Source organism: Mustela putorius, unplaced genomic scaffold, assembly GCF_011764305.1.
Source record: "Mustela putorius furo isolate JIRA1106 unplaced genomic scaffold, ASM1176430v1.1 tig00003853_pilon_pilon_pilon, whole genome shotgun sequence".
NCBI classification, from domain to species: Eukaryota; Metazoa; Chordata; class Mammalia; order Carnivora; family Mustelidae; genus Mustela; species Mustela putorius.
The window spans coordinates 29,917,978-29,934,077 of NW_025422005.1; the positions used below are offsets into that span (position 1 = coordinate 29,917,978).

Here is a 16,100-nt window from a genome sequence, read left to right on the forward strand (position 1 = left end):
TAGCAATGTTCTCAGGGTGACAAAAAGCCTCACTTTTAGGCCGGTCTTGAAAGTTTGTGGTAAAGGGGCAGTATCAGCCATCTGTATTTTTTTTTTAATAAACATATATTTTTATCCCCAGAGGTACAGGTCTGTGAATCGCCAGGTTTACACACTTCACAGCACTCACCAAAGCACATACCCTCCCCAATGTCCATACCCCACCTGTATTTCTTGAAGAGGGTTTTGAAAAATGGCATACATTTATTCAGAAATGCCACGTTTTGTGAATGAGTTTTCTGTTTTTCAGAAGGAAGCGAATTGTTTTGCTGAGATGGAAGAGAAAAAGACTTCCTTTCGCATTTTGATTCCATAGATTAGGGCATTGGGTGTTTCTGGAAGGGGGAGTTATTGAGAGGACAGGAGGATTCATGGAAAATGTAGAAGGAATGGAAAGATTTAGAACAGGCAGTAGTCTCTGTATTTTGGAGGTGGTTTCTCAGCTCTCATCTCAGGTTGAGAAACAGCTAAGTATTCCGCTGTTTCCTCTTATTGGGAGAAATAGTGGGCAGCAGGGTGGAGAAGCATGAGTGAGGTAGCAAGAATACATAAAACTGGGCCTGAGGGCATGGCTGTGTTTTTGGAATAAACTGTTGTCTCTGGGATTTTTTAGGTGTGGATAGAATTTGGCCGAATTAAACTGCCTCAAGGTTATCACCCGAATGATGTGGAGGAAGAGTGGGGAAAGCTCATCATTGAGATGCTGGAGCGAGAGAAATCGCTTCGCCCAGCTGTGGAGAGGTGGGCCCAGAGTCTGAAGGCGACCTGATGTTACCTATCCACTTGGAGCCTGGCATGTGACTATGGTTTTTATCTTATATAGGCTGGAATTGCTGCTACAGATTGCGAACAAAATCCAGAATGGTGCTTTGAACTGTGAAGAGAAGCTGACACTAGCTAAGAATACACTGCAGGCTGTGAGTGTGTGCTGTCTCTCTCCTCATGTCCCATGTTCTCCCCTTCTCACCCAGTGCTCTAATGGTCCAGATTAACAACTGACAAGTCCAGCCGTGTCACTTCCTCACTCTTTGATATGCAGTGACCCTTTGGCTCCCTCCATCCGTGTGTCTGGGGACACTGGTATTCTCCCACGCCCATTACTCCCTTTCTCTCTTAGGATGCTGCTCACCTGGAATCAGGACAGCCAGTACAGTGCGAATCAGATGTCATCATGTACATTCAGGAATGTGAAGGTCTCATCAGGCAGCTGCAGGTGGACCTCCAGATCCTACGGGATGAGAATTACTACCAGCTAGAAGAGCTGGCTTTTAGGTGAGGAACATGAGACGCAGACAGAGGGCATGCTTACTGCTAAGGGTCACAGATCAAGAGTCAGCCTCGGAATCTTATAACTTGGGTTAGAGGTTAGTGGCTCAATGGGGATATTATAGGTATTTGGGACAGGAAAATTCTCGTGGTGGAGGACAATTTCCCCTTACTGCAGGCCCTTTCCACTAAGTACCTATAGGATTCCCTCATCATTGTGGGATCTTATAACACCCACACGTATTTCAGGGTGACCTGCTAGGATACAGTACCACATCTAGGTTAGAACTGCTGGTGATTGAATGCATCATTTTGTAGAAAAGAAAACCAAGCCCCATAGAGAGGATAAGGATCATCTAAGTCACGTAGTTTGTACAGAGCCAAGACTAAGACTCACATATTTTGACCCATAAGCCATTGTTCAGTCCGTTATACTATCTAAAAGTTAAATAAGCAGATACTGGTTTGCCTCTTTCCAGTTAACACTGTAATTTGGCATTTGCCTCAACAGCTCTGAATGATAAAGATGTTAATATCACCTTGCATTCATGTAACACTTCTTTTTCAGAACAATTTTCCTAATATGATCTCATTTTCATTTTTATCTCATCCTTGTCAAATGGATAAGGAATATTTTATCTTAAAAATTACATTACAGGAGCTCCTGACTGGCTCGGTCAGTGGAGCATGTGACTCTGATCTCAGGGCTGTGAGTTCAAGCTGCACGTTGGGCTTCCTACTTAAAAAAAAAAAAAAGTGAGTTACAGATTTAAGCCCCTTCCTGTTTTCTTTTCTTGCATTTCAGGGTTATGCGCCTGCAGGACGAGCTGGTCACCTTGCGTCTAGAGTGCACAAACTTGTATCGAAAGGGCCATTTCACGTCACTTGAATTGGCTCCGCCCTCTGCTTTAACCACTACTCATCTGAAAGCAGAGCCCTTGACCAAGGGAACCCATTCTTCCTCTACCTCCTGGTTCCGGAAGCCCATGACTCGGGCTGAACTTGTGTCTATCTCCTCCTCTGAGGATGAAGGCAATCTTCGATTTGTGTATGAACTACTGTCTTGGGTAGAAGAAATGCAGGTGGGTGTATGTTCCAAATATTTATGCAGTACATTGAGGTTTACTGGATCCAGCAGCTTGTCTAAAGGGGTCAGGTTGCTCTATGCCCCTGGTGTAAACTCTCTTAATTATTAATGCTGCCAGGGACTCAAGCCCCTTTCTCAAATGTTAAGTGCGTGAGATCATCTCAAATCCTCAAAAATCCTACACCAAATATCATAGGCTTTTCTGATTTGAAGTCCTTTGGGAGTCTGTTCCCTTCAGCTAACTGCTGAAAGTGGGGTTGATGGAAGAAATTGCAGCCTACATATTCTCAGTCACCTTTTCGGACCTTTCCTCATTGGCAGGGGAGCTGATTCTTCACTCTTTGTTGCTGGTTTTACCTCATGAGTTGAAGCCCAGCTCCCTGTGTTTCATAGTTCTTAGGGGCACTGTTCACACATATTCTAGGATCGTGGTTCAAATTCGATATTGTCCTTTTTATCCTTCTAATCCTTTTGTTTTCTTTATTTTTAAGATTCTATTTATTTATTTATTTATTGGAAAGAGAGAGAGAGAGAGAGAGAGTGAGTGCATGAACAGGGGGAGGAAGAGGGAGAAGCAGACTTATCCTTGAGCAGGGAGCCCGACACGGGCTCGGTCCCAGGACCTCAGGTCATGGCCTGAGTTGAAGGTAGACACTTAACTGACTGAGCCACCCATGCACCCCATCCTTTTGTTTTCTTTTAAATTCTTCCCATGCCCTGGTGGTGGATTCCCCAGGTACCAATAAATAAAAACATCCAAAGACAAGCTATTTGAAAATTACCTACCATTGGTCAGTATTTGATGCCATGAATGAAGTTAAACATTTTTAGCTGTTTCTTTCTTACATCCATTCTGATTGTGAAATGAAGAGTGTCTATTAAGGAAAAGGCCTAAAGTTTATAAAGTTAATCTTCAGCCATGGAAACACCTTTCTGCCTGATAAACTCAGGCATGTATCCTGTAATGCAGCAGCAGAAGGCTGCCCTTGCTGCAGTAGTTGGTGGGGTCTAGTCTCCAGCTCAGTGGGGGTAACGTTGGCATGTTTTCTGTAAGAGACCATGATGGAGATGGCCTAGGTGTCCTCTTCCCTAGTCTTCCACCCTCAACCCCCTTGCCCAACAGCAGTCCTGAAAATTTTCTGTTTGTCTATTTAGTCAATTATATATGTTTTGTTTTTTTTTTTTTCCTTTCCAGATGAAATTGGAGCGAGCAGAGTGGGGCAATGACCTGCCTAGTGTGGAGTTGCAGCTGGAAACACAGCAGCATATCCACACCAGTGTGGAAGAACTGGGCTCAAGTGTCAAAGAGGCCAGGTTGTATGAGGTGTGTGGCATTCAGAATACATTATGGCAGGGTGCAGTGAGGCAGGGCGGGTAATGGAGTAGTGTGTACCAGACAGCTATTTCCGAGAAAGGGACTCTGGGGGCACCTGGGTGGCTCAGTCAGTTCAGCATCTGATTCTTGATCTCAGCTCAGGTCTTAATCTTGGGGTTGTGAGTTCAAGTTCCATGTTGGGCTCCACGCTGGGCATAGAGCCTACTTTAAAAACAAAAACAAAAACAAAAACAAACCAGACATAAGATGAGGGGGCTCTGGAAAAGAATGGTAACCATGAGCAGCAGTTTACAACAAATTCCCTTTCCGCATGAAGTATCTCTTCTGCCCTTTGAAATACCCTTAAGAGCAAGGTATTTTTATTAACCCTTTTTACTAAAAAGAATTGTGATACTGAAAACTGAGGTCAAAATCAGTATGTAGTGAGTGCAGTTGCCAAACACAGGCGCTCTACTCCCAAACTTCATGTTCCTTCCACTTCACCTCCTGCCTGCAGGGAGATGTGGTATGGAGAAACTATTCAATAAGTCTTTCCCTCCCTCATTCTGTCTTCTCTTTTGTAATTTCAACTTTTCCCTTCAAAAAAGCAATTGGGAATCAGCAGACGTAGGTTTTTCTAGAAACCTCCCAGAGTTGCTGGAAACACAAGATCTGTCAGCTATATTTACCCCCCCGGACTGTCCCTCACCCAGTGCTGCCCCAGGCTTTAAAACCTGACCCAAAGTTGTTATCTCAGCTAAACAGTCCCTATCTGTGTGCCTACATAATTGAAACCACACTGTACATATAGTATAATTACTTTTTCTCTAACGTATCTTTATTTCATGCCTTTCTTGTCAGGGAAAAATGTCCCAAAATTTCCATACCAGTTATGTTGAAACTCTCGGAAAGTTGGAGACACAATATTGTAAACTGAAGGTGAGTTTTGGCTCTTTTATTCTTTTTATGGACAATCCAGTTCTTTCCAAACAACTGTCTTTGCTAATTCAGAAAGTTTATGGTTCAGCCCTGTTTTGGTTGTCTGTTTATTAGGTTATATCACTTACTTTGCAATTATTCATATGTATTATAAAATTTCTCAATTTTCTTAGTGGATCAGAAACCACTGCCCCAGAAAGTTTTAATTAAGTAAATCCTGTCCGAGTTTCCGTGTTTCACCAAAGCAGTGACTTACGTGCTTTGAGACACCAAAACTAAAAGTTCAATCTCTTCTTCATTCTTGTCTTTTGAGATTGTCCAGAGTAGGACAGGCCTAGGATTATTCTTTATTCAGAGTGCCCCAGAAAAGCCTGGTGAATTCTGATTTCTTGCTGGGATTGACCAGGGCTCTGGGAGTCCTGTATCAAACTTATATTAAATTTGAGTTCATGGAGAAGCACCCAGAGATGAAAAATCAAGGCTCAATTTATTTCCTGGATTATTCTTTGCTTTGATGTCACATGTGCTATCTTCTACAGAGGAAAGGCTGGCAATCTAACCTTATAATCCTTGCTTTGTCTAGGAAACTTCTAGCTTCCGGATGAGGCACCTTCAGAGCCTGCATAAATTTGTCTCCAGAGCTACCGCTGAATTGATCTGGTTGAATGAGAAGGAGGAGGAGGAGCTCGCTTATGATTGGAGTGACAACAATCCCAACATCTCAGCCAAGAGAAATTACTTCTCTGTGAGTCTAGCACAACAGACCTGTCATATTTATGTATTAGCAGAAGAAATCAGAGAGTCTGTTGAGAGCTTGGATTTCTGGATTTGCATTTCGCTAGGTAGAAATAAGGACTTCCTGGCTTAAATGCACCTGTGCATGTGAGAAGTGTACGTGGAGAGAGGGGAACCTGAGCTCTAGAATGTATTTACCTTAGAATGCATTTAGAAAGGCAGTGTGTTGGGATGCCTGGGTGGCTGTCGGCTAAGTGCCTGCCTTTGGCTCAGGTCATGATCCTGGAGTCCTGAGATTGAGCCCCACATGAGGCTCCCTGTTCAGTGGGGTATCTGCTTCTCCCTTTCCTGCTGCCCCTCCCCCTGCTCCTTTTCTCTCTCTCTCTCTTTCTCTCTCTCTCTCTCACTCACTGTCTCTCTCAAATAAATTAAAAAAAAAAAAAGAAAGAAATGCAATGTCTTGGACAAATAGAGTATCAGTCTGCAAGTTGAGTCTTTTCAGAATAGCTTTGTGTTTAAGATGGTAGGCTTTGGAGTGAAAGAGACCTGGGTTCAAATTCTTCTCCACTTACTGGCTCTCTGACCCTAAGCAAGTTATTTAATCTCTCTGGACCTCTATAAAATGGGACAATAGTACCACTTCAAAGGGTTGTATAAAAGATTGACTAGCTACTATAGGCAAAGCACTTAGTATAGGGCTTAGATATTGTTTAATTGAGGTATACTCTTGGCTTCTCACAAATTCTGAGTTTTCTTAAGTTCATTTAATAATTTTTTCATCAAAAATCTTCATCTGTAAAATGGGAAGGGAAATTCAGCATTGGGGAATGGTATAATACTTTTTACTCTTTTTCAGTGAATACAAGTAGGGTCATTTTTGTTAAGTGTATTTCCACATCTCAGAGGTTTTTAAGGATTTTGTAAACTCTATGCAAATGGGAAGCTTTTATACTAACACTTAATTTAGATACTTTTAAATTCAATTATAGTTTAAAAAATATAAATGTCTCCTGATTGGAGAATGGTATCTGATCCTTCTGTAGTAAAGGAGAAAGAATAGATGCTATAATATAGAAAACAGTCTATCTGAGAATAGAAATGAGGCTATGATGAAGATAAAAAGAAAGTGCTTAGAAAGAAGGGACCAGATCTGACAGCAGGGATCCATACCTAGCTTCACAGAAGAGCTAGCATCTAAGTTGTGTCCTGTACTGTTAAAAGAATTTAAAGGCAGTGGAGGGCACTGCAGGCTAGTGGAATAGTCTGAGCAAAGCCTGCCAGTCAGTGATTGGGATCTAAGGGTGTGTCAGGTACTATGTTAGGCCAGTGGGGACATGAATCAGATCCACCTGTCAAGTTATCTCCTTCCTCTGTGTCCAGTGCTCATCCTGTGTTCCCCTGCTTCCTCAGGTCTGGCCCAGGTCACATATCGTTTGTGAATCATTCTCCAGTAATCCTAACATTTTTGCTCTTCTCTGAAACGCTCTGGCATATGCTGTTTATTCTTCTCATCTTGGCACTAACCCTGTGTTGAATGCTCCTTTAAAGCAGGGCAGGAGGGGTGCCTGGGTGACTCAGTCATTAAATGTCTGCCTTTGGCTCAGGTCATGATCTCAGGTCATGACTGAGCCCAGCAAGCCCTGCATCGGGTCCCCTCCTTGGTGGGAAGCTTGCTTCTCTCTTGCTCACTCCCCCTGCCTGTGCTCCCCTCTCGCTGTCTCTCTCTACCAAATAAATAAATAAACTTGGGGCACCTGGGTGGCTCAGTGGATTAAGCCTCTGCCTTCTGCTCAGGTCATGATCTCAGCGTCCTGGGATCGAGCCCCTCATCAGGCTCTCTGCTCAGCGAGGAGCCTGCTTCCCCCCCCCCCCACCACACACCTCTCTGCGTACCTCTCTGCTTCCTTGTGATCTCTCTCTGTCAAATAAATAAACAAAATCTTAGAAAAATATAAATAAATAAATAAATAAACAAACAAACTCTATAAATAAATAAAGTTGGCCAGGAATACAGCCTTTTCCTTATTCTCCTCCCCCTTTGATAGCACTTACTACATGTAACTGAATTCAATTTTCAGGAATTGACCATGCAACTGGAGGAGAAACAGGATGTGTTTCGGTCTCTACAAGATACAGCAGAGTTGCTGTCACTTGAGAACCACCCAGCCAAGCAAACCGTGGAGGTATGTGACTTGAGAACGTGAAGGGGTCAGTGCTCAGAACTTGTCATTAAAGAAGCATTCAAATCTGAGACTTTGTTCTGTTGCAGCACCTTGGAGGAAGTGTCAGTGATCATTTGTCTTGGATCCTCTCTCTTGTCATCCCAGCCCCTAAAAGACTATAAATAAGGGGAGAATACGATGAGAAACTAGAAGAGCTAGAGATGCCTATTGAACATATTTTTTCAGATAAGCATCCAGGCAGATCCTGTCTCTTGTTGGTGTGGTGCCTTTGCCCAGAGAAGAGAGACAGTGGAGGACTAGGAGGGATTTATTTATATTCGGGTTTTGCTGATCATTTACAACTGACCCTTGAACAACATGGGTCTGAACTGTCTGGCTCCACTTATATATGGATTTTTAAAAAAATAAATACCATATAGTACTGTAAATGTATTTTCTCTTCCTTATGATTTTTTAGTAACATTTTCTTTGCTGTAGCTTATTTTATTTCAAGTACATAGTATATATACAGTTTGTGATACGTATAATGCACAAAGTAGGTCTTCTTTGACTGTTATCTATAAAGCTTCTGGTCAACAGTAGGCTATTAGTAGTTACGTTTCTGGGGAGACAACAGTCATGTGTGGATTTCCAACTGCTCAGAGGTTCGGCGCCTTCAGGCCCTCCATTGTTCAAGGGTCAGCTGTAGTTTGAGTGTGGGAAAGACCTTTTCTGTGTAAACCTGTTAGATGAAAGGCAAGCCTCTTTCTGAAGGCGGGCGCTCAGCAGATGCCTTTAGGTATCTCCATGTATCTTTGGTTGGCCTGTCACTGGCAGAGCTGTGCTTGGAAGAGAGCACTGCATGTGGACGTTGTTAAGCCCTGCCCTTTTGTGTGCGTGTTCGGTTCCTACAGGCTTACAGTGCCGCCACCCAGTCCCAGTTGCAGTGGATGAAGCAGCTGTGCTTGTGTGTTGAGCAGCATGTGAAAGAGAATACTGCTTACTTTCAGGTATGTGGGCTTTGTGTTTGTATCTGTACACATTATGTGTCTGCATGTGCACACAAGACCACGCATGGAAGAGGTGGGGTGAAACACACACCTGCATCAGTTAATGGGTACTATGTAAACCTCCGCCCCAAAGCACAGCTGCTGAACAACAGTCCTTTAGCTGGCTCTTGGTTCTGTGGGTTGGTAATTTGGGTTAGGTTCTGCTGAGATGAGGAAAGATGATTCTTGCCTAACTTATAGATGGCTGCAGGCGGCTGATAGGCAGGTGAGGTGCCAAACGGCATGACTTCCATGTCAGACAGTGGTTTGGAATGGTGGGATACAAGTCTCTGGTATCTAATAGGCTCTCCTAGGCTTTTTTCATGGAGTAGCTATGTTCCACAAATAGCCAGAGAGAGCAAGCTCCAGGGCACAAGCCCTTTCTTCTGCTGTCACATTTATTAATGTGTCAGGGCAAAGCAAGTCACGTGCCTATATGCCCAGCTTCAAGGGGAGAAGTAGACCCTCCCTCTTGATGGGAAAAGCTGTAAAATATCAGGACCATATTTCTTTTTTCAGTCCATCACAACTTCAAGAATATACTCCTTGTTTTCAGTGGAGGGGTAGCAGGAGGAAATAAGCTGTTACCTCTCTTTGGATTTGCCCTAAATGATATAATCTTCTTGATCATTTTATAACCTTATCAGTAGATTGGAACATTTGATCGCTCAATCTCTAGGCTTTTCATGACGTCTACCTCACAGCCAAGTGTTGTCACCAGCAGTGTTTCCGAGGAGGGGAAGCCAACTGACTTTCCTATAGGGTGCCATAGGCTTTGTGGTTGTTATCACTGATATTTCCTGGATGTAGCATTTTAGGCCCTCAGTTTCTCCTCCTGTGGACCTTGTGATACAGCATCACTAATCCAGGAGTGTCATCAGTTCCTGGCAGCTCTGCACCAATTTTCTCTTTCCCAGTTAACATGCTTGTGTTGTGATCAGTTGCACATGAGGTACCCCTCCTCTCGCCACAGTTCTTCAGTGATGCCCGGGACCTCGAGTCATTCTTGAGGAACCTCCAAGACTCCATCAAACGAAAATATTCCTGTGACCACAACACCAGCTTATCTCGCCTCGAGGACCTGCTCCAGGACTCCATGGTGGGTGTTGTATCAGCGGGATGATTACTTCTGAGAAACAGAGTAAACCATCCCAGCTGCTGCTGTTGATATCCTTGAAAGCTCCAGGGCAGTGGGTTATTGCTATACTGTCTGGCTCATATTCAAATAGAGTTTAACCTCAATTTTGTTCTTTTTCTTTTTTTCCTTTTCTTTCTGTAAAAGAAAGTTGCTAATAAGATTCCTTTGGGTATACTATTAAAGTAATGGCCTAGTCCTTGTGCTCAGCATACTTTCTTTGCTTGTTCCTATTTTAATTCAGTAGTTGGGACCAAAGATGTGGTGTATAGCATGAAAAATAGAATTAAAGGGGATTAGGTGACACCAAATTGTTTTTTACTCTCTCATGCAAAGAGAATTCAAACCAATGAACTAGACCTAAGCCAAATTTTTCCTCTTTGGTAATTTTGTTTTGGTAAAGTGAGATATTAGAATATTGATTTTAACTAAGGATAACATTAAAATCTTATTTAGATATAATGCAATATTTGTCCAGTTTATGTGGCAATATTAACTTAAAAAATTTTGTATCCAGTATTTAATCCAACTCAATTTTATATTCATTTTCTCCAATGAATTATTCTTTCAGGAATGCTGGTATTAAAATCAGAGCAGGACTGTTTACATGTATTGAATGCATATTATACAGAGTTGGCAAGACAAGGCTCCAAATACATTACAAATTAAGACAGAAGAGTATGTAATAGGGAAATTATTTTTTTCTATCTGAGAAACCGGGAACTCTCATTTCAGTAGGAAATTACAAGTAAGAGAACCAGAATAACCCAAAACCGTCATTTTTTCACGAGTGAGACTTGGATATTTGTGAACATTAGTTGATTATTTATTATTTTTACACTTTCAGGTATTATTAACCCATGAATGGGTTCACATTCACTGTTTCACCTGGGCAAATAATCTGTTAATTTAATTAACTTGGAATTAAGGATAAAAGCCTGACGTTTTAGATATTGTCTCTAGAATGTCTCTCTTGAAGGTACTTCAAGTATGAAGGAGGAATATAATAATCCTTGGCTATTATCTCCTCCCTTCCACAGAGTACCTTCCTGTCTTAGGGTAACTCCTCTGCAATTGTTGTCATATCTTCTCTTCTCGAGGGTCGCTGCTCTGTTCCCTCCTCTCCAGGTCAGGGGCATCGGGTTGGCGGCGTCATCTGGGCATGAAGTCACCTGGGTCTGCTCCTCAGCTTTTCCTCAGCTTGTCCGTCAGGTTCGGGAGCATCTGTCATGGCTTCTGGTTCTTTTCAGAACTTTTACCACGCTGAGCACTTGGTCTCTGGAACTTGAGATGTTTGGCTGTGGGTTAGACAGAAATTGACATCTTTATTGCAAGGAAACAGAAATGGGTAGACCAGCTCTCAAGTATGGAACAGTGTGGCTGTCTCCCTGATATATTCCATTCCTCTTTCTTAACTAATAAGTTAAAGTTGTATTTCTTCCAATCATGCTCCCGGGGACAGGCACAGGTAGTTTATTTAAGCATTTCTTTTTCTTTACTTGCATATTCTTAATTCTTTAATGGCATTTCTTAACATTATTAACTCTTTATTCTCATCACATCTACTTCCATCCTAAGAAAGCCCTCTTCTAAGGACTTTTTATACCTCAAAATGGGCTTGACACATCCTGGTAATACATGAAAGTTATCTTTTATTCTCTAACACAATTGGTAGTAGATTACTACCAATTTTGTGGGCAAGAAGTTCATTAGTTTTTAAGATAATGGGGTTTGCAGAGACTTGAGAGCTTCAATTTTGCATGGTACTTCTTTCAAACCAGTCAAATATACGTGACTGTGGCACAGCAAGACACTAAAAGGTAAATCCTAAATCATTTGTCATGATGTCTTCACCAACAGCATCGGTTTATAACTTGTTGGTGGAAGAGCTAAGATCTTTCTCTAGAAAGTTTGACTCAATTTAAGAGAGTGAAATATCAGTAGTAGAGCTTGGGAGGTATAATTATTTAAAAATTTCTTAAAGAGCACAATTCTGGCTTCTCCTAAGCACAAGGCAAGAACTGGCTTCTACCAGTAAGAAAGTGATTATAATAATAATAATAGCAACGGCAACGTTGTTATTATTGTTCTTAAACTTCCATGCTTTCTGAACCTTGTTTGGGGAAATCCTGTGTTAGCTGTGTTTATCTGTATTTGGCAGCTGGCAGTTCTTTTTTGTTTTATGTTTTTATTATTTTTGCATGTGGCTTCATGATTCATTGAAAAGAGCACAGGGAGAAAGCTGAACAATTTGAGTACAAAAGCACTTGGTAGAAGACAGAAATATCCTCTCTTTGTTTCTTTATCTCTGTATTTCTAAGATGGCTCCACCACGGATCCCTACTTAACTGAGAAATGACATTCTCTGAGGGAGCGGAGCACTCAGTTTTCTTTGTTGACTTGGCACCCTGAGTGGCAACATTAATGTGTTTTTGTATTTCTTCTCACTTTGTAGGATGAAAAGGAACAGCTTATACAGTCCAAGAGTTCTGTTGCCAGCCTCGTTGGGAGATCCAAAACCATTGTCCAGCTAAAGCCACGCAGTCCTGACCACGTGCTGAAGAGTACCATTTCCGTGAAGGCCATCTGTGACTACCGGCAGATAGAGGTGAGGCAAGGGAAGGGTTACCTCTGGCTACGGAGGGAAGCAAGGGAGAAGCAAAACCTTCAGTTAGGGTTATGATAGGGAAAGGTCCAGGGGTAGAGGTGTTTTGTTTTGTTTAATTAGAACTTAAACATCTTTTTTTTTTCCCCCAGATTTTATTTATTTATATGACACAGAGAGAGAGATAGCAAGAGAGGGAACACAAGCAGGGGGAGTGGGGGAGGGAGAAGCAGGCTTCCCACTGAACAGGGAGCCCCATGTGGGGCTCAAACCCAGAACACTGGGATCATGACCTGAGCTAAAGGCAGACACTTAACGACTGAGCCATCCTGGTGCCCCAGAACTTAAATATACTTAAAAAAAAAAAAAAGGTGGAACTCTACAGGCTTGATCTACTCCCTACCTCAGAGATTGGTGTCATCATCCCCCCCAACCCCAAATCCTAAGTGGTGTCAGAAATGGTACTTCGTAGCACCTGAGCAATACCTTTGGCTTTCCCCCTCTTATCCCCTACAACTAGTAGGACTACCTAATCAATATCAACTTGTAAGTAAATATCTCTTAGATGTAGTTTTTTCTGTTAGACCATCAGTTTCTTTTGCTTGGATCATAGCATTGCCTCCCCAATTCAATGCGTTCTTTATCTTTACACTAGCACGATTTTGGTTTTTCTTTTTTAAGATTCACTCATTTATTTTATTTTGTTTTATTTATTTATTTTTTAAGATTTTATTTACTTATTTGACAGACAGAAATCACAAGTAGGCAGAGAGGCAGGCAGAGAAGGAGAGATGGAAGCAGGCTCCCCGCCAAGCAGAGAACCCGACGCGGGGCTGATCCCAGGACTGGGATCCTGGGATCATGACCTGAGCCGAAAGCAGAGGCTTTAACCTACTGAGCCACCAGGTGCCCCTCGATCATTTATTTTAGAGAAAGAGAGAAAGCATGTGAGCAGGGTAGGGGCAGAAGGAGAGAGAGAGAGAATCCTCAAGCAGACTCCTTGCTGAGAACAGAGCCCAAAGCAGAGCTCATTCCTAAGACCCTAAAAGCATGACCTGAGCTGAAATCAAGAGTCAGCCACCCAGGTGCCCCCTGGCATGATCTTTCAAAAAAAAAGTCATTCCCCTTCTTACATTCTGTAACAATTCCTGAATTCCATTTAGAAAGTTTAAATTCCTTAATGTGGCTTCAAGGTCCCAACTAATCTTTCTTTACCTCTCTAGGCAAGACTGGGTCATTGTCCCTTTCATGCATTCCCCTGGTAAATTGCATTTTTCACACAGTATTCTAATTCTGTATCCAACCAGAATATGTGGAATATAGACCATGTCTGTCACTTTACCATTCTATGTCCAGTAGCCCACCAAAATTCCAGGCACATATTAGGCTCAGTAAATATTTGTAATGCAAAAGAATGAACTTCTCTGGCACTTTTCTGTGTCTCAGTATTTCTGTCTATAGAATAGGGATGATCATGTTGGTTATTTATTTCCCAAGAGAAGGAATTGATGATTTCAGAATGCTTAAACCTTTTCGGGGATTTGAGTGGAATGACAAGAAGGGAGAAAGAGGAAATATCACAAAAGCAAGGTTGCAATTATTCATGTCCCTTTAAATTTTATCCTAATGATTGTAGATGCAGAGAGATAGCCTTTGGAGATCTTAAGACAGTCTCCTTATAACATTCATATACTAAGTTACTGGACATGTAATAAACATTGAACAAACATTTGCTTCATTGATGTATTTGATGTCACAACCTTTCCTGTGTTACGTATTTATAAGGTTATCTTTTTGTCAAAATCAGGAAACCTCACTAATTGATGACAGATTTCAAAAATGATTTTTTTCTTAAGGAATTCATAGCCTTGGAGTCAAGTACCATATCATAATGGGTTGTTGGTTTATCTGTTAGCAATAACTTGTGAGTTTATCTCCTCAGATCACCATCTGCAAGAATGATGAGTGCGTATTGGAAGATAATTCTCAGCGGACCAAGTGGAAAGTGATCAGCCCCACAGGGAATGAGGCAATGGTGCCATCCGTCTGTTTCCTCATCCCCTCACCCAATAAGGATGCCATTGAGATGGCCACCAGGTAACTGCTCAGTTGCCCATTGTGCTGCTTAGTCTGAGTGAGCTAATGGAGGGATGAATCTGTATTTGTGATCTTAAACAGAGCAGCCAAGTTTTTAAGTTTCTTCTGGGAAAGGCCTCCTATTAGGATACAAGATCTTGCACTGGGAGCTATGTTGTAGCTTTTCAGTAATCTTTATGTTTAATTGAGATATATTCAGTGATCATTCTTGAGTTAAATTCAGAAGACTGATTTTTATATTGATAGTTAATTTTCTTCTCTGTATTTTATTAATGACATACACATACATATTTTTAAAAGCTGAAGTATACCACGAAGCTAATAATAAAACCCACCTCCCCCAGAGTTCTATTTTCCCAAGTTTGTTATTTTCAACCATTGATTTTGGTATCACTGGAATTTTAGTGGGATTTTTGGAGAGGGAAAAGATAAACTAAGGTTTCTTATTTAAGTGAAGCCCTGGCTTCCAGTTTTCCATCCTATTCTTTATATCTCACATTTCTTGACTTCAAGAAATTCAGGGTGATTTAGTGTGTGTTGAATATGTCTGTGTATTTGTGAGTTTTTAAGTCTAGAATTTGAGATTGAATTAGGCATGGGATGCTTTAGAAAAAAATTTTCCCTGGTCCTTCATACTGCAGTTTTGTTTTTTATTTTTAATATGCCAGATGACTTTTTAAGTTGCTCTTAATTTTCAAACACCTTAGCAGTTTTGTGAATATATAGACCATAGCAGTGTACTTTTAAGCATTGATATTATCATTTTTCGACAATTCTCTAGATGGGTTTTTTTTTCTACTTTTCTCCATTACTTCTCTTCATGGATGTATCTTCTCACTTCTTGCCATTATATTATATACAGATCACATTTATTAGGCTGCCAAACGTATGCTGACATCATAGACATAACACTGTGATAAGTCCAGATTGTTTGAATAGCTCAGTTAATTTTGTTCTACAGATTGCCGTGTTAGTATTTGATTCCTTGTCTTTCTCTGTTCAGTATACAAACCCAGTTCTGCTAAGGCAATCACATTTTCCCCCTGGAAGGTCTCTAACGCGGAATTCAAGTTTTAAGAAAAGCTACCACCAGATTCTCTGTTGTTTCTAGGGTGGAGCAGTCTTATCAGAAAGTGATGGCCCTCTGGCATCAGCTACATGTTAACACCAAAAGCCTTATCTCCTGGAACTATCTGAGGAAGGACCTGGACCTTGTAAAGACCTGGAACCTGGAAAAGGTAAGTGTGAAAGCCTTACCTCAGGTTCATATCCTACTGGCAAGCTTTTTTCAGAAGGAAACTTTTCTCATTACCGTGAGACTCCCACTCACCCAAAGGGAGTAGAGCGGAGTTAGGGATAATGTTTCAGAATTAGGGGGTCCTAGGAACTAAAAACCAGCAGCCTAAATGGTTAAGGAAGTTCCTGACGAAAATAAATGACATCTTCTCTCTTCTTGGCCAACCGAAGATTGTAGGCTTCTTTTCACTCTGCTCTTGTATAAGGTGTGTATGTAGTAGAGGAATACTGGTGAATTAAAAATTATGAAGGGTTGTGTCCAAGAGGGCACAGTGGGTGCTTCTGGTATACTGGTCATATTGTTTCTTGATCTAAACGCTGATTATATGGATAAGTTCTGTTTCTGAAAAATCAACATGTTTGCAGTTATGGTGT

The 16,100-nt window shown here is 41.5% G+C and overlaps 1 protein-coding gene across 31 annotated transcripts in view; it reads left to right on the forward strand.

Moving 5' to 3' along the window:
- The window catches only part of MACF1 (microtubule actin crosslinking factor 1), a 337,337-nt gene that overhangs the window by 173,356 nt on the left and 147,881 nt on the right, over nt 1-16,100 (forward strand). For all 31 annotated transcript variants that reach the window (XM_045064242.1, XM_045064247.1, XM_045064244.1 and 28 more), the window contains 13 exons: nt 653-780; nt 863-956; nt 1,157-1,311; nt 2,111-2,387; nt 3,588-3,716; nt 4,569-4,646; nt 5,230-5,391; nt 7,460-7,564; nt 8,458-8,553; nt 9,566-9,691; nt 12,183-12,335; nt 14,275-14,429; nt 15,541-15,667. In XM_045064242.1, coding sequence (XP_044920177.1) covers nt 653-780; nt 863-956; nt 1,157-1,311; nt 2,111-2,387; nt 3,588-3,716; nt 4,569-4,646; nt 5,230-5,391; nt 7,460-7,564; nt 8,458-8,553; nt 9,566-9,691; nt 12,183-12,335; nt 14,275-14,429; nt 15,541-15,667 — 1,785 coding nt within the window. The remainder of the gene's footprint in view (nt 1-652; nt 781-862; nt 957-1,156; nt 1,312-2,110; nt 2,388-3,587; nt 3,717-4,568; nt 4,647-5,229; nt 5,392-7,459; nt 7,565-8,457; nt 8,554-9,565; nt 9,692-12,182; nt 12,336-14,274; nt 14,430-15,540; nt 15,668-16,100) is intronic.